This window comes from Durio zibethinus, chromosome 14 (assembly GCF_047325235.1).
Source record: "Durio zibethinus cultivar Kanyao isolate XHJ-2024 chromosome 14, ASM4732523v1, whole genome shotgun sequence".
Taxonomy (NCBI): domain Eukaryota; kingdom Viridiplantae; phylum Streptophyta; class Magnoliopsida; order Malvales; family Malvaceae; genus Durio; species Durio zibethinus.
Genome location: NC_143175.1, coordinates 23,889,660 through 23,909,301, shown reverse-complemented (window position 1 = coordinate 23,909,301; position 19,642 = coordinate 23,889,660). Strand labels below are relative to the sequence as shown.

The window sequence follows — 19,642 nt, the reverse complement described above, 5'->3', positions numbered from 1 at the left end:
ATTTCTTTTCAATCTTGATGGCTCTTAATTGATCATTGTATTTTACTATTTTTATTTCACCTCTAAAGGTATTCAAATACAACTTTTTTTACCCTTTTTTGTAATTATTAACTTAAACTATTACATGGTTCAAAATACCTTGTTAAATTTTTGATTCAATAAATACGTTTAATATCTATAAATTTGGACTTCTATCCAAATATCTCTAAATGTTTACAACAAACCAGCTGCTTTGAGAGCAGCTTTAAAATCTTCCTCGTTCCTCCAATCGTGAACCTGCATCCATGTGAAAAGCAATCAGATTAAAATGACAAGTATAAGAGAAAAATAACTAGACATGCACCACCACAGACGGGAGGGCTTACCTCTGCTACTTTGGTGCCAAAATGATTCTCGATTTTGGACATTATCATTTGGTCCATATCCCCACAAAGCAAGTTGAACACAGCTCCTGTAAATCAGATAAAAGATAGATCCGAATAATTTGCTCTTCCACACATGTTCATTACAGTATAAAGCGAAAACCCTCCCCAAACAACCGCTGAATGGAATCGAAAATGAAATTGTTGTCTAACAAAAATAAAACATAGGGACATCATGAGAAAGCTTAACACAAAAGAACTATATATTTAGCTACCAGTCAGGTTTATCAGGCACCAGGAAGCAATAATTAACACTCCTAATGAGGGATGAAAAGGGGTTCAATTCCAGTATTAATCTTTAAAGCAAAATCATATTTTGATCCAGAAACCTACCCTTGCGGCCAAAACGCCCAGCTCTGCCAATTCTATGTAAGTAAACCTCACAATCAGGCTCCGTACGATTGTCATGTTTCACAGGAAGATCATAATTGATGACCAAATTAACCTACAGAAGGATACAATAGCATAATGACACATTTAGTACACAGCCAGGTAATTCAGGGAAATAAGAGGAAGAGATACCTGTTGCTGGTCAAAACCCCGGGCAAGAAGATCAGTTGAAATGAGGACTTGAGTCAAACCATCTTTAAACTCTTTCACTATCTTGTCTCGATCTTCTTGCTTGAGAGCACCTTGAATTGTGGTAACATCATAACCAAGCTCGACAAGTGACTTATGCAATGTGCTTGCACTATTCCTTGTGCGTACAAAAATTATCGTCTGCCCTAGGCGCTCTCCAAATTCAAAAATTCTCTCTTTAATCACCATAACCTTGGAAAGTTCATCTGGCACATTCACCTTGTACTGCTTCACTGACTCCAGTGATAGTTCTTCCTTCTTAACAAATAGTTGATTGTGATCTCTCTTAACTATCTTTGATACAAAATTCTTGACAGTCTCATTAAATGTGGCAGAAAATAGGAGAACCTTGAAATTGATTCAAAACCAAGCATTCAATCAGTCATTGTTCTCCAATACTAACCAAGCAACTAAATTTTGATTATAACCCTGCTTTATTACCCATATAGACTAGCCCTTTATGGACAACAAAATACATATTCAAGCCCATTAGCATCAAGATGTTAGCAATTTCAATGCATGGGCATTCTTCAAAAAAATTGGATATCTACAAAACTAGCAGAATAATTAGTTTATAATTTATGTCATGCTTCATTCTGAAAAGTTTCCAAGTATAGGCTTCTTTTGTAACAGTACTTCAGACCACCAATGTTAATAAGCATTAGGTTCACCCATATTGATAGATAAGAAACGTTACAATGCTATATAGAAAATATTGATTAAGCATGCTATCTTTCCAACAATCTCACATACAATCCTAGTCCTAAACAAAATTTAGAACACATCTTTAATACAAACCTGGCAGTGAGAACTCATCCTTTCAATATCCCTCATTATTCTCAAAGAGTCATCTTTAAACCCATCCTGCAGAAAAGAAATGTAAATGAGGAAATCAATAATAAACAACACATTCATCTAAGCATTGAAATTTACTCAAATCGTTAGATCATATGATCGCACAACATAATTAAAACAATGTCCATCCTTCCAAAATCAATCATCCACAAACAAAGCCATTCTAATCCTCCTCAATGTTCCCTTGCAAACACACATTACCAAAACAAAGAATTTAATTAATACAATAAACAAAGATCTTATGGAATTCTTAATAGCAAAGAGGGAAAAAAATCACTTAATGTCTTTTGGAATTCTTGATACCATTCACCTAGATTAAATTTCTTTATCACCCCTCCCCATTCTTACTTGAACAATATTCTTGTCATCGTGCTTAGGAAAACCAGTATTTCAGTGCCTCAAAACCTACCCAAGCAACTCTGACAACCATGCTCAAAAGCCATAATATTCCATTAAGCTGAATAACAGACAAAGCAACGTAGCAAAAATTGCGAACAATTTGCCTAAAATCCAAAAGTTACAAGCTGGATGTTGCAAAATCAGTTGAGGAAGATGCAAACCAATTGCTAAGGCATCTATAAGTACTACATACCACTAGAAAGATAAGTCCCAAGATGCCTTCTCAGTTCTCACATACATAAAAAGCTTCACTAATAAACAAATGCAAAACAGTATTATATCTACCTATACAGCAGACCCAACCAAACTAAGGGGGTCACAAATTCATACATAAAAAAAGTTCCAAAATGTTCAACAAGATACAGCATTAGTTTTAATTTTAAACTGCAACAGTTTATTTTTTCTTTTCCTAATATAGAAAACAAGATAACTATAATTTATAAATTCCATTAAAACCACAACCAAATAAACCAGTAAAACAAAGGTTACCTCAGCCAGCATGTGGTCAGCCTCATCAAACACAAGAATCTTCACATGAATCACGCTCAATTTCTTAGCCGACATCCATTTCTTAATAGTGCCAGGAGTACCAATAACTACTTGAGCTGTAACAGGCGGCCGTTTATTAATTGGAATATGATTAGTACTATCCATTGGAATAGCACATTCTGAAGTTATCCCAGTATACTTCCCCATCTTCCCAAGCACTTCCAAATTCTGCAAGAAAGAGCACAAATTCTATGATCAAAACCAAAAGCCAAATTTCATTAAAACATCGAAAATTCAAAATTCCAAAAACTTAACCTGAATAGCCAATTCTCTTGTGGGACAAATGCAAAGTGCTTGAGGAGCTTTTATATTCGGATCAACACGAGATAGCATTCCAAGCGTAAAGCAAGTGGTTTTTCCAGAGCCATTATGAGCTTGAGCAATTAAATCCATGAAAGGGGGATTCAAAATCATTGGCAAACTAATAGCTTGAATTTTGCTAGGCTTTTCAAATTTCATCTCAACATATAAACCCTTCAATAATTCTGGTGACAATTTCAATTCCTCAAATGTAAATGCTGACGTGTACGGTGTATCCCCAGATGTGACCTAAAAATCAAACAAAAAACTTGCAAAAAGTGAAAACCCTAAATCTCAGTCAACCTGTAAAGAAAAAGCTAAAATTTTTAGGTTCAGGAGTTTATACGGCTTTGATGTTGGAGTCTTCAGGTTCGTCAAGGAATTTGTTGATCTTTTTGTTCTCGTCGATTGCTAGGTTTTCAACGTCGAGTTCCAGCGCAGCTTTTGCTTCCGATGTTGAGGTAGCGCTCGATTCCTCCGGAGCTTCGTCTTCTAAATCGGCCCATCGCGTTGGCGCCACGGTAGCCTTTTTGGTTTCTTGCGGCCTTGGCGCCTGGCCGGCGGCAGTGGTGGATGTGGTGCTGTCGCCCATGAAGTTCTAGAAATTACGGGAACAAACGGGAAAAGGTAAATCGTGTTATTTTTTGGAGTGGTGATCGGAAGTGCAGATTATACCTTGGTAAGGGACACCGCATAACCGACTTGGGTTTAGCGTAATAGCGACGCAGTAATTTTCTTAACAGATATCGGTTGCTTCTCACTAATATTATTGAAATACTTTATCTAAAATTTTGCTATCATCATCCAAAAGTAAGTTTAATACTCTTTTTATAAATTAAAATTCGAATTTTTTTGTAGAAAAATACCTTAAAATAAAATTTTAAATACATAAAATCAATACGATATTTTTAAAATCATCTGAAACAAAACTTGATATCTTTACTTTAAAAAAAAAAAAGAAAATATTTTCCAAACTGGCAGTATGAATAATTTCTTTTTATTTTTACACTCAAAATGCATTTGGGCCTTCATATCTTTAATGTGACCCATTTCATATGGACAGATCAATCAAGGCCGTGAGGCCCAAATCAACACTTGAAAACAGGAATAGCATATGAAGCAAAAGACCAAAACCAAAGAATAATTAATAGTAGTTTGCTTGTTCATGGGCTGCCCTTTAATAATGGCAGAAAATATAAACATTACTTTTTTTTTTTTTTATTTTGATATACACATTAATATTTCTTTTCAATCTTGATGGCTCCTAATTGATCCTTGTATTTTACTCTTTTTTATTTCATCCGTGAAGATGTTCAAATACAACCTTTTTACCCTTTTTTGTAATTACAAACTTGAATTATCACATGGTCCAAAATATCCTTTTAATTTCTTGAGTCAATACATATCTCCAAATTCAAGTACAATCCTAGATCAATAAATATCTCTAAAGGTGGATTAAAAATCAGTAGATGTAAAGCTGATATATATGTATTAATATATATATATACAATTTAAGATTTATATATATGTAATACATATTATTAATATAAAAAAATATTTGCATATTTAAAAAGTATACAAAGATTGATACTCATTTAATAAGCATTTAATATATATATTTAAATTTTAATATATACATTATTAATATAACAATTACAAATGTATACATAATTATATAAATTTTTAGTACTAAATTCGAAATGATGAATTACTAAAGATAAAAAAATAAAATAATGATGTATTGTGCTAATATTTTTATTTATATTGTATATTTTAAAATAAAAATAATTTTATAATAATTATTAAATAGATATCATAATTAAATATTTAAAATAAAATTTATATCGTATATTAAATAGCTAATAGGTATCATAATATAAAAATAAAAAATTCAAATAATCTTTATATGCTTATATTAAATTAAAATTAAATATAAATATATTTTAAATATATTTTTGTATCGTATTACATATTAAATGTTTATCCGTATAACACGTTTTATTTAAACATGTTTTTAATATTTTACATATATCTAAATATATTAACACGTATAAGACACGAATTATGTCATGTTAAAATTTGTATGGATATGAATAAATAAGAAATATATTTTTTAAAAATATATATATGATTTTTTTATATTATTTTTTGTATTATATTATTATGTTTATATCATATCTAAAATTATCAAATTTACAAAAAAAAAAAAAAAAAAACAAGCTTGTCTAAATTCTGTAACAAAGCCTTCAGAACATGACCCATATTATCTGTGTCGCCATTTATCTAAAAATAAATAAATAAAATTTTTATTTCTGAAAAAAAAATGGAACTACCAACTGCCTCGCATTTTCTGAAAGAAAGTGCTTGGTAACAGGAAAACATAAGACAAAATAATAAATACATCTGCCAATCTCACAATCCATTAGCATAGAATTAAATGTATAGTAACAAAAGTTTTATATTAAATATTATAATGTGCTGCAAATACAAATAAAAATGTCAATTTTAATTATTAATTACTGGTCATGTCACCTTTATCCGCCGTCGTTTTTGAAAGTTTTTTAATCTGAGAAAGAAATCGATCTTCTGCTTATATGTCACTAATAATTGAGCGGCAGCCGCCAAAGAAATTCAAATTATCGGTGGATGGATTTTGATGGGTGTGGCATGTTATCTTCCAATGTCTCAAAGAATTTCATTATAATTATTCCATTTTTGGCCACCACTTGATTATAATTAATAAACATATTATTTATACAGCTACTAACTATACGTCATATTTATATCGTCTTAATTAGGTACCTAACTCACTTTATCATATTTAAATCGTCTTAATTAGGTACCCATTAATTATTGAGCAGAGAGAGAAGATTTTTCTTCAGTTTATTTCGATACAAAGACGAAAAACAAGTCTGCTTTTCGAAGGAGGGATTTGGATTAAATTATTAATACAAAAAATTAATGAATTAATCAAATAAATTAATTAATCAGTAAACAAATTAATATAAAATTAAAATAAATTCACACACAATAAATTTTGAAAATAAAACTTCAAATTTTCAAAACATTCAATAAAGGAAGGATTGTAATTAATTAGTTTAAGTATCAGTTTAAGAAGGTTATTGTAATTAATTAGTTTAAGTATCAGTTTTGAGATGGTTTTCAGGATAGGATTTTGGAGAATAACACGTAATTTAAAGAAACGCATGCATCATTGAAGTTGACGGTTTTCATAGAACCATACAGCAAGGCACGCGCATTTTTTTGGTCGGTCCACGATAAAGTAAAGCGGAAAAAGATGGAGAGAAGGAATATTTTTGGAGCTTATTGTGAGGGCATTAAATTAAGTGGATATTTGCCTTCTATTTTTTTATTATTTGTATAATTTAGACGTGTAATATTTTTTAATTAATTACATAATAGAATAAAAAAATTAAAAAATATATATTAAAATTTTAAAAAAATAAATATTTGATTAATTCAAATGATAAGTACAATGATAAAAATAAGACATAATTAAGGTTGATAACGGGTCGAGGTGGGATAGGTTTTTGTTCGTTCTGAATCAGATTTGATTTTATAATCGTAAATTTGTACTTGATTCAATTAAATTTTTTTTTATTTTTTAATACCCGAATAAAATCCCAAAATTTAATATTGTATAAATCGTATCCGACTCAAAATTAATAAAATATTATTTTTAAATATATAAAATATTATTTTTAAAATATAAATATATAATTATATATATAAATTAAAAAATAATTTTTAATATAATATCGGATCGGATTTACTTAAAATCCGAACTTGATCCGACTCAAAAATTTTTTTTAATAATATCCTATCTGAAACTTAATTTAAAAAAAAAATCGACTCTATAAAATTAAATTGTATCGAAATTCATGGGATTCGAATTGGAATGTCTAGACAGAATGCAAGTTGTAATCATACGGGAAAGATCGGTGCATTAATTCTACATTGGGACAAATTCTTTGTGAGGTGTAAATGTATAGATGTCAGGGTCGCAGTCTCACAGCCAGACATGAAGCTTGAGCCTTATTACTATGGCTATATATAATCACAAAGTAGTTTTAGCAATTCTGATTCACAGGTTTGTTTGCTGTTTTGATCATTTATTTTCTCTGTCAACATTTATTCATATTACAAATCACCATCTTGGCCCTTGGCTCGGGTCTCTTTCTTATGAATATGGAATTTATGTCCTTTTCCTTTTTTTTTTTTTTGTAGAGTTTAGTAAAATTTTTCATACGTGGTTAGTAAAATTAATTTGTGTAATGCACAGATCATAAATTAATAAATATTTTTAATTTTTTATATTTAAATAATTTAAAAAGAACGATAACATGTAGCTTAGGGGTTTCCTTTTGCTTAGCAAAAACCTATTGTTTAGCTTAGAGAAGCAGCGATTTGGTTTTGCTTGGCTTTTCCTCCAATAAAAATTTACATTACAAAGCAAAAAAAAATCTTTCAATTGCAAGCAGGCCATTTCTTTTTTAGCTTTTAATCTTTAATTAAATTAGATATTTACGCTTCTTCTAATCAAAGGCAAGATATGATTTACATAAGGCTAAAATACTTTTAAAATCCTTGAATTTTATCACCTAGATAAAAATCTTTATAATTAGACAAATTTTCAATTGTGTATCATTGACTTTTAGTACTATAAATTATTGAAATTTTTGCATATAATCGTAAATCTTTATTTTAATTAAAAATTTTTGAATTTTTATTTCAAGTTAAATTCGAATATAATGAATGTTTAAATAAGTCTTTATATTTAATTTGTGTCAAAATAAACATTTATTTCAAACTAATTATTGTAATTTTTTTCTGGTTCTCTTTATATATAGTCAAGTTTTTACTTCAAATATTAATGTTTGTAAGAAACTAATATCTTACATGTATTGTGTATTATATTAAGAGTTTATTTAAATATAAATTAACGGTCAAAAGTTTATTTGGATGAAAATTAAAAATTTATTTGAGTGTAAATTAAATACTGAAGGTTTACTTAAGTACAATAAAAACATAAAGATTTATTTAAATAAAATAAAAAAATTCAATAATTTTTTATAATTATTTTAGCCTTTCCATAAAAATTAAGTCTTGCTTTTAATAAAATATGTAAAATTCATTTAAATAACTTCGTTATATTTAAAATTATACGATTTTTTTTAGTATAAACAAAATACATTATTATTAAAATTTTATAATTAAGATTATTTTTTAAATTAAATCAGTTTTCAACTTAATAAATATTGAATGTAATTCGAACTACTAACCTTGAAAATTTCCTTCAAGATTCATTTTGAAAATTTTTTAATGGTTAAATTTAGAAGCATAACTCGTGTTTGTTAATGTTACCCTAAATGGCTCAATGAACACGTACGGCTGACCAGCTAAACTTACCATCAAAAGTAGCATCATTAGTTGGAAACTCTTTTAATCACTTCCATATTTTCAGATTTATTCCCATATATATACGATTTAATTTACACAATTAATTTTTTTCCTATTTTTTTGGAAAGATAATCTTTTCTTATTCCACAAATGTCATTTCAAATTTTGAATTAAGGTCACGCCTTGGAATTTCTTTGAGACTATTCTGTACAGCGCTTAAGGAGAAGACAGTGGTCACCAAATTGATTGATTTAGTTTAATTTTTGTCTTTTAATTTTTCTTTAGAAACGTATCCAAATTCGAATTAAATTTCTGTGGTTTGACTGACTGGTTGGTCCATCTAGCCGCTCAGGTTAAATCAGAGACAAAAAACAGTAAGTCATGCGGCCATGCAACCATGGTCATGAATCAAATAGAAACGAGGGGCTTTTATGTTTTTATTCAGAAAAAAATAAAATTTTGGGCCCACAACGGTGCGTTAATCATTAGCTGCGCTGGCACCAATGGGATTTTCTTTATTTTCTGACTTTTCAATCCTATCAGTGAACTGAATTTCTAGCAAGACAAAGATACCTATGAACAATAGTCGTAAGAAATTTGAATACCTTTTCTTTTATTTGGAAATTTTGTACTAGTTTCCTTTTTGGGATATTTCCTTCTCTTCAATATAAGCAGCAATGAAGGTGTTCACCACCCTGATCGAGCCACGTGGAGATGCATGTGTGATTTGGTATAAAAGGTCCTGGCAAGTTCTTTCTCATCTGCCTGCCCTAAGGGCCCCAGCACATGCATGTGAATGTGAGGCTACCTCTCTCTAATTCTATAAAATGACGTCTTAATTCTCTTTTTTCATTCTATCAGTTTTTCTGTGGCGGTTTTTTTTTTCTTTTTGTCTTTTGAGTTTTTAAGGTCCGATGTTGTTCTTTCTTTGTTTGAAACACAAGGCAGAGTAACGTATAACAGGTTGTTCTGGTTCTAGAACTAGAAAGAAGAGTTGTTTGTTTCTTCACTTCTTAGTTTGTGGTAGTGGTCAGGGTTGCCGCTTTTTGTTGTTGTTGTTTCTGAAAAGCAACATAAATCTCGAATTGAGCCATGGCTATCAAAGGATTACTTTTATATCTGCTGTCAGGTTTTTCAGTAGCCATTCTCTCTGCACTGTTGATTAACAAGAACAACACCATGAACTATAACTCAACACTCTTCCACTCCCCATATTTATCCACCGCTGATAAAGTTTGGCCTGTAAGTATTTTTCTTTGTCTCACAATCTTTATTTTATATTCTGGCTTTCAATGGTGTTGATTTACTTGATGGGTTTTTTCTTTTGTTTGGTTGCCAGGCATTGGGGTTGAACTGGAGGATTGTATTGGCAACAGTGATAGGATTTCTAGGATCAGCATTTGGAACGGTGGGTGGGGTTGGAGGAGGAGGCATTTTTGTTCCAATGCTTACTTTGATTGTTGGATTTGATGCCAAATCTGCTGCTGCTCTTTCCAAATGTAACTTTTCATTTCTTAATGTATTCTATCTGTTCTATCTTCCTGCTTTCAATGGAATAATGACTTTTAAAGAGATCACACTTTCTTTTATATTAAAAAAAATGATTGAGGAATTTGTCTTTGTTTAATAATTAATCTCGATTCATTGTAGCCAAGGAGGAGCACAAGTCAACAAAGAGTTGACTGAAGTGGTTCAATCAACTTCAGATTGATTACTGAAGAAGAAAATATTGAACAAACCTTTTTACTTAACAGAGTTATTTTTCTAACATCAGATTTTTATATGAATGGCTGCAGGCATGATAATGGCGGCATCAGCATCATCAGTTTGGTACAATCTTCGAGTGCCACATCCAACAAAGGAAGTGCCCATCATTGACTATGATCTTGCTCTTTTCTTCCAGCCTATGTTGATGCTTGGCATCACTGTTGGGGTTGCCTTGAGCGTCGTTTTTCCTTATTGGCTCATTACTGTGCTCATCATCATACTCTTCTTAGGTCTGTTCAACAATCCAACTTGCCCTCATTATTTTCCTGTTGATCGTTGTGCTGATTTGATTATCTTTATTGACATTGAAATGACTGTTTCTTCTTGTTTATTTAGGTACATCCTCAAGGTCTTTCTATAAGGGAGTTGAAATGTGGAAGGCAGAGACTATCTTAAAGGTACCTTTCAATTATTTGTGTGAATGTCAAGTCATTTACAAAAAGAAATTATCACCATTTTAACCCTTTTTTCGTTTTAATTTGTAAAAATTGCAGAAAGAACTTACCAGGCAACAAGAAAATCTAGTTAATTCCAGGGGTGAATGTAAGATACATTATAGATGCCTTGTGTATTTATCTTTAGACAGATTTGAAAGATATTTATTTTTTTCTTTAATTTTTGAATTTCAGTGCAGATAGATGCAGAGTATGTACCATTGGTTCCAAAAGAAGAGAAATCAAAACTGGTTAGTGAATCAGGAATTTAAAATTTTATGATGTTTGATACTATTCCATCCCTCAAGATGGGAGAAAATGAATTTGACTTCCTTTATATTCCAGCAAATACTAAGTTTCAATCTAAGGTGGAAAAGGCTTTCGGTTCTGGCTACTGTTTGGGTCCTTTTCACACTTATCCAAATCATCAAGGCGAGCTAACAGTCTATCTTTGCTTCCACTCTTTCAATCTCAATGCTGTTTTAAAATGCTCATGATTCATGTTACCTTTTTTTGCAGAATGATTTGGTTGCTTGTAGCACTTTGTATTGGTTTCTGTTCTGCTTACAGGTAACCCCTTGTTTGATGAAACATTGCAAAATCTATGCTATCTTTATTCAATGCTTGAAAAAAAATTTATGTTTTTATTTCAGTTCCCCGTAGCATTTTTGGTTTTTGGATATGAAGCAACCAAATTATACAAAGAACACAAGAAGAGGATGAGCACAGGGAACACAGAAGCAATTTGTGAAGCTTCAATTCAATGGAGTCCATTTAACATTGCATTTTGTGCACTCTGTGGCATCTTGGGAGGCATCGTTGGGGGCTTGCTTGGTTCTGGTGGAGGATTCATTTTGGGTCCTCTCCTCGTGGAGATTGGTGTGATTCCACAGGTAAGTTTGACTTGTGGTTACATCACCATCATCATTCTATAAATATAAAACCTGTCCTGTTTTTTATCAACAGGTGGCTAGCGCAACAGCAACATTTGTAATGATGTTCTCTTCATCCTTATCCGTAGTGGAATTCTATTTGCTTAAGAGGTTCCCTATCCCCTTTGGTAAGCGTTGGTTGTTCTCCCCCATTTTCTTTTGCAGAAACTCCTTGACAGCCCCTTTGGCAACACATCTCTTATTTGATCATAATGTCATCAAATTTTTTTACTTTTTTCAGCGTTGTACTTGATGGGAGTATCTGTTTTGGCTGGCTTCTGGGGACAGTATTTTGTAAGAAAACTCGTAACAATCCTTAAAAGAGCTTCACTTATTGTATTCATCCTATCTAGTGTCATCTTTGCAAGTGCTCTCATAATGGGTATGAGCTTATCTATCATCAGAACTCAATTATTCCACTTAAATTTCCTGTCAAAATTCGAAATTGATAACTGATATTGTGTTCTTGATGTCTTTAACAGGAGTCATTGGCATTGGGACAAGCATTCGAATGATACAAAACCATGAGTTCATGGGATTTTTTGATTTTTGCAGCAGTCAATGATCATTGACAAAGATGCTTCAGAAGATTGAATAAAGGATGGTGTGGAAATTGACAATTTAGGAAGGAAAGCAAGAAAGTTCTACAGGATGGGCAAGAAACTCTCGATTCTTCCCAAACACAGCTAGAGTTTAAGTTTATAATAATGAAAATGGGATTTTGCCCATCACCTTGTTGACCAACCCAACGTTCAGTGTCTGCAGACAAAAGTGTGGGTTGCGACTGTTAGCTCCTGGCTAACACCAACAACTCCATGATATTCATCCAACTGTCTGTTAAAGTGTCTGTCTGTCTTTCTGCAGACTTGTATGGACTGAGAGTGTTAGCTCCTGGCTAACACCCCCTTCTTCATTTATCACACATTACTTTCAGCAGCAGCATTTCTGAATTCCGTATTGTGCAATTGCATATTTGTTCAAGGTTTGGTAAATTAAAATTATAGTATTCACCTTTTTGTGTTATTTGAGCAAATGAGGCATAAATATTAATTATATGTAATAATAATGATAATTTTAATTAATTTTTTTATATAATTTAGCATAATCATAATAAAAATAATAATAAAAATAAAATATAAAAAGAAATCTCATACTAAGTATCCGATCATAAAATCCAACATCAAATTTCCAAAAAAAAAAAAAAAAGACTAGACATAATTAGGGCTGCAGAATGTGAATAACATGGGTTTAAAATTAGAATTTCAAATCACCTAACCACTAACCCAAAAGGCCTAAAGCCGAATGTCATACTCAACCTGCCTCATTTGTTTGATAGTGTTATGTGCATACCAAATCCAAGATCTTTCAGCTAATTAAACACTCCATTTTTATTTTTTCCTTTTTTTCCCCAAAACAAAATATTTTGAAAATGTTAGACTAAAATACTAAAAAGGTTTATATATATTTTTCCAATATCTCAAACAAACATTTACCCTTCTATTATATCTAATTAAATATTTATTTTACATGAAAATAGCTAAAATTCATTGAAAAAAATTAATTAAACAAAAATAGTATTTTAAATTATACAAATTATGAAAATATAATGGTTTGAAACAAATATGTCATGAAATTTTTAAGAGCACTTTTTAAAGTTATTAAATTAAATATTTATTTTCTAAATGCATTGAAATTCATAGCATACTTGTCAACTGCCGCAATTAATATAAAAACATTACTATATTAATTTAAAAAAGAATCCTTAGCAAAATTCATAATTAAAATAATACCTAATTTTTATGCCATTGTCATTATTCTGTGTCTCTTTAAATTTCGAGCCATTTTTGGAAAACACTAATTAAACAAGAAATTTGCTTTTTTGTTTTTTTTTTTCAGTTATTTTTTCAGACTAAAAGAAGTGTGGAACTACAATAAAATAAAACACTAATTACCATATTTCTACACAAAACTATTTTGACACCTTATAAAACTATTTATAACCCCGGAATTTCTCAATTGAAGTGGTAATCCAATGCAACAAACACCAGAACCAAAGAGAAATACAAATAAATTCCAAGGACCAGACCAAATCAAGTTCATAAATATAAAATTACCCAATACATGAGTGCAAATTCATCTTGATATTCCAACAAATATATTTGAATGTAATTTCAGTTATATTTTGTAAAAAAAATATATATGTTTTAAAAGAATTGCATGTCCTATGCATAGATTTTGGGCACAAAACTAGTCTATGCAGAAAAACAGAAAGGTGCAGGCTTCTACAAACGTAGGTGAGAGTCCTACCTAGAATAATTTGTTGCTGCCTTGGAGGATTTGGAAGAAGAAGGGAGATCTTTGGCAGGTTTAGAATCTGCACTGATGGCAATATTCCCCATTCCGACCTCCATTGCCTCTCTATCATCCATCTCTCTCTTCTTTTTCTCAGAAATGTCAGTATCTGCAACTTGGATTTGTGATGGAGATGCTGATGGCTCTAAGAGTCGGGGGCCTGCATTGATCCATGGATGAAGAACGCACTGTGCAGCACTGGGACGCTTTTCAGGTACAAAATCAAGGATTGGAACCAGGAAGTCAGCCATGTCATTTGCATCTTGCTCACTGAATTCATACTTCTCAACAAGGACCTTATTCAAGGACCAGAAACGCAACCGACGAATGTGCCTCAAATCACCATATCGGTTAAAGAAGTCCCGTGAATATCGTCCACCCAAGGCAATCTGACATAGTTCCATACGTGGTTTATGAATACAAGAGATTAATAAAGCAAACTTCGTAATAGATAAAAAAGATTACACTAGGAAAGATTACTCTCACCTTGCGTGGCATCATTCCTAGAAGCTCCATCATCAAAGCTAAGTGGTCCTGAACAGATGGGATAAAATGTTAGATTCATCAGAGCAAATATCTTGTTCATAGCTTGTTCAAATGAAAGCAGAATCAAAACATAACTACAATAAACAATTTTTCAGTTTATTTATTTTGGAAGTTTTCAAGTTCAAACCAGCTCTATAGCACTTTTAGAAGATTTTTAATGCAAATAAAAAATAACATATTTTCCTAAAAGTCCATGCTTTTCATTATGCAATTTCCGTTAACAATTCAAAAGACCCAAAACCAGCTCATGTTTAATGGTGAAAAAATAGCTCATTGTCTTCCTATAATTGAACTCAGACCTGAATTTGAAATAGACAAATCCTAAATCCTAAATAAAAAAAAAAAATGTGCTTCAAGATAAATTAAACCAGTCTTTAGACAAGTAAAACAAAAACAGACAGCTTAACTAAGAAGTCATAATATGCCAAGATCCCTTATAAAAGTATACATATGCACACATACATGTATACACCAAAGCATATACAAAACATTAATATTCCCAAATATAAAAAATTGTTATTAACATATTGCAAACTGTGATGGCACACTCCAGAGATTTAAGAACAATTAAAGGTAATCCACATATGCTATTCAATCATTCAGCATTTTCAGCTGCAAGAGAGCACTTTCAAAACTCAGACCTGAAACAATTGCATTCAGCAGTCACTATTCTGACAGTTGCATGAGACTGTGACCCCTTTCCAGTACATAAATACCAAAATAAAACTTAGATATAGAAGCACGTAAGTCACCCAAACTAACAAGCCCAATAGATATAGAAGCACTTCTCTCCACTCATATTGCTCTATAACAATATCCTTGCATAATCATGAGCTTATCAATGTATGACAAATCAATGTTATTCTTCTGAAATTGAGTTGAGCTTCCAAAAAAGGGAAGCAAAATTGCATGGCACTACAGACCAACAAGACTCCCATAGTGGGAATGACAGAAAAACGACTTGAGATTAACCGCTGTCAGAAAAATGACCGTCCATTGATCATTAAACTTTTATTGTCAAACATGGATAAACTTACATTCTGTTCAGTTATCATTTCCAAATAATATAATACTAAATACATATAATTTAAGGTTACAACATAGTGGAAATGAATACCAAAATTCAAAGCATTTTTGAATCAAGAGACGTGGAGAAAAGTGAAGTGAAACAGCTAAATGAAACTATAAGTGAATAGCCAAGAGGAGAGTTTTCTGCCACTGCACTTTTTAAATCTCTCCAGAAGTGAAGAAACAAAATTTCAGTTCACCACACCTCTGTTATTTTCACTCTTTTCATTTCTCATCCTTCTTTAACAAAACAAATAGCCTAACAAAGTCTTACTGTGTCCACTTAATAACCAACTTTCAACATTTCAGCCAGGGAACCAAATCAAAGGAATGTGATTATCATAGTACAGATAAGTAAAATGTAAATGAATCCAAGGAAAATTCCCCCTGTTTAACTACAAGTTCAACAACATGCAAAAGAAAAGCACACTTTTGTCCCTGTTTATAGCATCTCTTTTCTTTTTCAGATGCACTGAGTACTTTTTTTCCTTTCCAAAAACAAGGAAATAAATTATTTTAACTTTACAAGTGTACCACAACCTTCAAACATCTTGAATGAGCATTCATAATGAGAGATTGAGAAACTTAAAAAAAACACATACAGTATATTTTATAACAGCATTAAAAGAAAATACCTCATCTCTGTCAAAGTTATCACCGCTATGAGGATCAAAGAGTACATCTCCAGTTGCAAGCTCAAAACAAATGCAAGCAAATGACCAAAGGTCAGCTGAAGTAGAATACTTAGATCCCAGGATCACCTCAGGACACCTATACTGTCTTGTCTGAATATCATTCGTAAACTGTTTATATGTCCAACATGCATTCCCAAAATCAACTAATTTGCACTTTAAGTCAACTGATGCCAACAGTTTCCGCCTTGAGGAGCGGCTTCCTCTCTTATTACCTTGACTTGCTTGACCAGTATCCTTCGTACCAGCACCATCAGATAATCTATTCGCAAAATTGCCAGAATTAGTGGGACGTTCTTCAACAGTACCCACATTTGCTTTTTCACTGGGAGATGACTCAGCTGCACCAGATGTTTCAGGATCCGCATCAGCTTCTGCAGAAGCTTCCTTCTCCACACACCCCTGAGCTGCTCGTTTAGCCTTTCTCCGAATCTTTTTCTTCTGATTTCTACTCAAATCTCCATTCATAGACTTTAAAGAGTCCAGCACCATCTTGTCCTTACTATTAGGAAGGATGAGAGGAGTGCCCGACTTTCTCGGGTCCTTAGAAGGATCTATCATTAACAACAGTAAAATATTTTCTGGTTTTAGATCAGTGTGTATAATGGAAAGCTCTCTATGCAAGTAATCCAAACCCACTAGAACATGGAAACATATCTCCTTAACCATATGAATAGGGATGCCACTATAATCAGAGTACTTGATGAGCGTCAAAAGATTATCCCCCAAGTACTCAAACACCATACAAACATGCTGTCCATTCGGACCTGAATGCTTAAAATGATCCAAAAGCTTCACTACACATTTTTTATCCTCTTTATCCCCATCTGCAATCTGTTGCAAGATTGTTATCTCATCCATTGCCGCCTCAGTGTAGTGCTGTGCACTTTTTTGTACTTTCAGAGCTACATAACGCTGTAGTTTAAAAACAAATTATCAAAATCTAAGAGGAAAAAAATGCAAAGCATTTAACTTAAATTCAAAGAGAATAAATTACATTTCCTAGTGATATTTCTGCTGTTTCATCATCAAAACTTGAAAGTGATCAATCAAACAAATTTATTACTTGCGATGAATGCTTTTATTTTATTCTTTATAATCCTGCATTTTTCTCCTTTATTTTCTAGGCAATAAATCTAACACAATATTAACAAAAATAAAATTTTAAAAAGGCCTTTTTAAGACAATTCATCTTCAATTACAGGATCGAGAAACCAGATTAATGAAACATTACTGAAAGAAACAAAATAATTACAGCTAAAAGCAAAAGCTAATTTCTTGAGTAAACTACGCAGATTTACTTAATACGACGGTGTAATTAACCTGATCAACTAGAGAAACGGAGTAACATAAAGCTATAGAGTTTGAGAGAGAGAGATAGAGGTGTGTACAGAGAGCTGAGTGTCCCAAGCCAGCCAGACGGTGGAGAAATGGCCCCAACCGAGCTTGCTTTGGATGACGTAACGTCCGTTCTTGAAAGTGTCTCCGATTCTAACGGCGTGATAACCGCCTCGCCTGTAATCATCCATCCCTTCATCTTCCGACGTGTAATCCCCGCTCTCACTTCCGCTCCACTCTTCTTGATCCTCCTTGTCCCCCATTCCCTTTTCTTCCAAATCTAAAAATAAATAAATAAATAATTTTTTATTAAAAAAATAACAACGTCTCGATCAGATTCAGCAGGATCACTAGATCTTGCAGCTACTGTTAAGATATAGAAAGGAAAAAAAATTTTCTGTTTGGATTAAGGAAAAATAATTTATCTTTTACAATGAAAAAGAAAAAGGCTTCTGTTGTTTGTGCGGGAGTGTTAACCCCGGTAAACGGACTTCGAAATGTTGGGGATTTCTCTTTTCTTTTTAATTTTGGGGGGTTTTTTTTAATACGTGGCGTATAAAGACGGGCTGGGATTCTGTGCGCTGATGAGATTGGTTCAGTGAGAGTTCAGTGAGATGTCATCGTCGTCATCATCGTAATATCCTTAATGATTGGAGTGCGGCTCTTCATTTTTTTTTTTTTTTTCTTTTTTCTTTTTGGGTGGGTTTTCTTTTCAGGTCAGTCTTACATAAGTGACAAAATTGTTAATGTTGATTAATAAATCATCCGCTTGAAACAAGAAAAAAAAAAGTACTATTTTTTATTTATGAAAATAGTTAATAAATATATTTATGATGTGAAAAATAAAAAGTTATCCAAAATATTGAAAAATAATATAAGTATTTATTATTTTAAAGATTTCTATTGCTGTGTGCATTTTTTTTTCGTCAAGGAGTGGTTGTGTGGGTAAGTATACGCTATATATAGCTTAAGAAATTTATATCAAACTAAAGGTTGATAGACTAATAAAGTGATAAATTTATGTATTTAAAATTTTATTCATAAGTTGTCACTTTTAAAACGTAATATTTAATAATTTTAAATTTTAATTAAGAATAATAACGGATCTATTTGGATTTAATTTAATTTTTTTGAATTATATAAAATTATAAATTTTTAAAATTTGATTTAAATTTAAATTGAATTTTTATATGATTCGATATGAATTGAATTTTACCAATTTAATTTAATTTTATTCAGTTCATCGATTTTTAAATTTTAAATTTTTATATATTATATTAACATAATTTTTAATATATTTAAATAGATTTAAATATGAAATAATTATTTTATTTTATAAAAAATTAATATATATAAATTAATAAAAATATATAATTCAATTTGATTAAATTTTTTTTTACTATTTTCACTTTTCGATCCAAAATCAAATTCGAATATAATATATATATATTTAATATTTAAATTTAATTCAAATAAAATAAAAAAATCGATTCGAACATAATTAAATATTATGATTTTAAATTATTTTTTGTTTTTTTTATTTTTTTCTCACCCATAATTTCAACACTAATATTTTTTTGTATTCTTAGATTGTGAAAATTTTTATACAATAAAAAATAAATTCTTTTTTTAATATAAGGTATAATTATAATTTTTTATAAAAAAAGTTTATAGTGCTTGGAGGAAGAAAAAGGAAATTGAGAGTATAGAATATTATAAACATAACGTATGAATCGATGAAAATGAAAAATAAATGGATTGTCACTTCATCTTTATAGATATGTATTTCATTTGTTTAAATGGATTAGAAAATGGAGTACACTTGGTGAAAGAGAAGATAAAAGAAAAAAAGAAAATAAACTTTTGAATTTAATTTTCTTGTCAGTCCCAATAATTACAAGTAAATTCACTTTTGGTCCAAATTGAAATACATGCATAATGTTAAAATTCAGATTTTTGTTTTTCATATTATTTTATCATTAATACTA

At 31.0% G+C, this 19,642-nt stretch overlaps 3 protein-coding genes across 6 annotated transcripts; 1 reads left to right on the top strand and 2 right to left on the bottom strand.

Moving 5' to 3' along the window:
* Window positions 1–71: 71 nt before the first annotated feature.
* Window positions 72–3,743, bottom strand: LOC111294193 (DEAD-box ATP-dependent RNA helicase 38-like). Of its 3 annotated transcripts, none has more exons than XR_016327815.1 (8): window positions 3,451–3,743; window positions 3,060–3,353; window positions 2,745–2,972; window positions 1,800–1,865; window positions 945–1,349; window positions 756–867; window positions 366–570; window positions 72–276 (listed from the first exon to the last, which is right to left on the bottom strand). XR_016327815.1 is itself a non-coding variant. In XM_022887417.2 (8 exons), the coding sequence occupies exons 1-8, from the start codon at window positions 3,694–3,696 to the stop codon at window positions 214–216; spliced, it is 1,500 nt and encodes a 499-aa protein (XP_022743152.2). In that variant the 5' UTR covers window positions 3,697–3,743; the 3' UTR covers window positions 72–213. The 3 variants fall into 3 exon arrangements, 2 of the variants coding, with proteins under 2 accessions (XP_022743152.2, XP_022743154.2); XM_022887417.2 differs by having other exon boundaries at window positions 366–451; XM_022887419.2 differs by lacking the exon at window positions 756–867 and having other exon boundaries at window positions 366–451.
* Window positions 3,744–9,376: 5,633 nt separating this feature from the next.
* Window positions 9,377–12,594, top strand: LOC111294373 (sulfite exporter TauE/SafE family protein 4-like). Its single transcript, XM_022887654.2, has 12 exons — window positions 9,377–9,767; window positions 9,865–10,024; window positions 10,322–10,522; window positions 10,629–10,690; window positions 10,787–10,835; window positions 10,922–10,977; window positions 11,072–11,158; window positions 11,246–11,296; window positions 11,380–11,619; window positions 11,693–11,786; window positions 11,900–12,040; window positions 12,141–12,594. Exons 1-12 carry the CDS (start codon window positions 9,618–9,620, stop codon window positions 12,221–12,223), a joined length of 1,374 nt encoding a protein of 457 aa, XP_022743389.2. The 5' UTR covers window positions 9,377–9,617; the 3' UTR covers window positions 12,224–12,594.
* A 1,131-nt stretch (window positions 12,595–13,725) lies between these two features.
* SRPK4 (ser/arg-rich protein kinase 4) lies at window positions 13,726–18,143 on the bottom strand. Of its 2 annotated transcripts, XM_089744011.1 has the most exons (5): window positions 18,087–18,105; window positions 17,708–17,934; window positions 16,260–17,231; window positions 14,497–14,544; window positions 13,726–14,399 (listed from the first exon to the last, which is right to left on the bottom strand). In XM_089744011.1, the coding sequence occupies exons 2-5, from the start codon at window positions 17,915–17,917 to the stop codon at window positions 13,962–13,964; spliced, it is 1,668 nt and encodes a 555-aa protein (XP_089600137.1). In that variant the 5' UTR covers window positions 17,918–17,934; window positions 18,087–18,105; the 3' UTR covers window positions 13,726–13,961. The 2 variants fall into 2 exon arrangements, with proteins under 2 accessions (XP_089600137.1, XP_022743388.2); XM_022887653.2 differs by having other exon boundaries at window positions 17,708–18,143.
* Window positions 18,144–19,642: the final 1,499 nt, after the last annotated feature.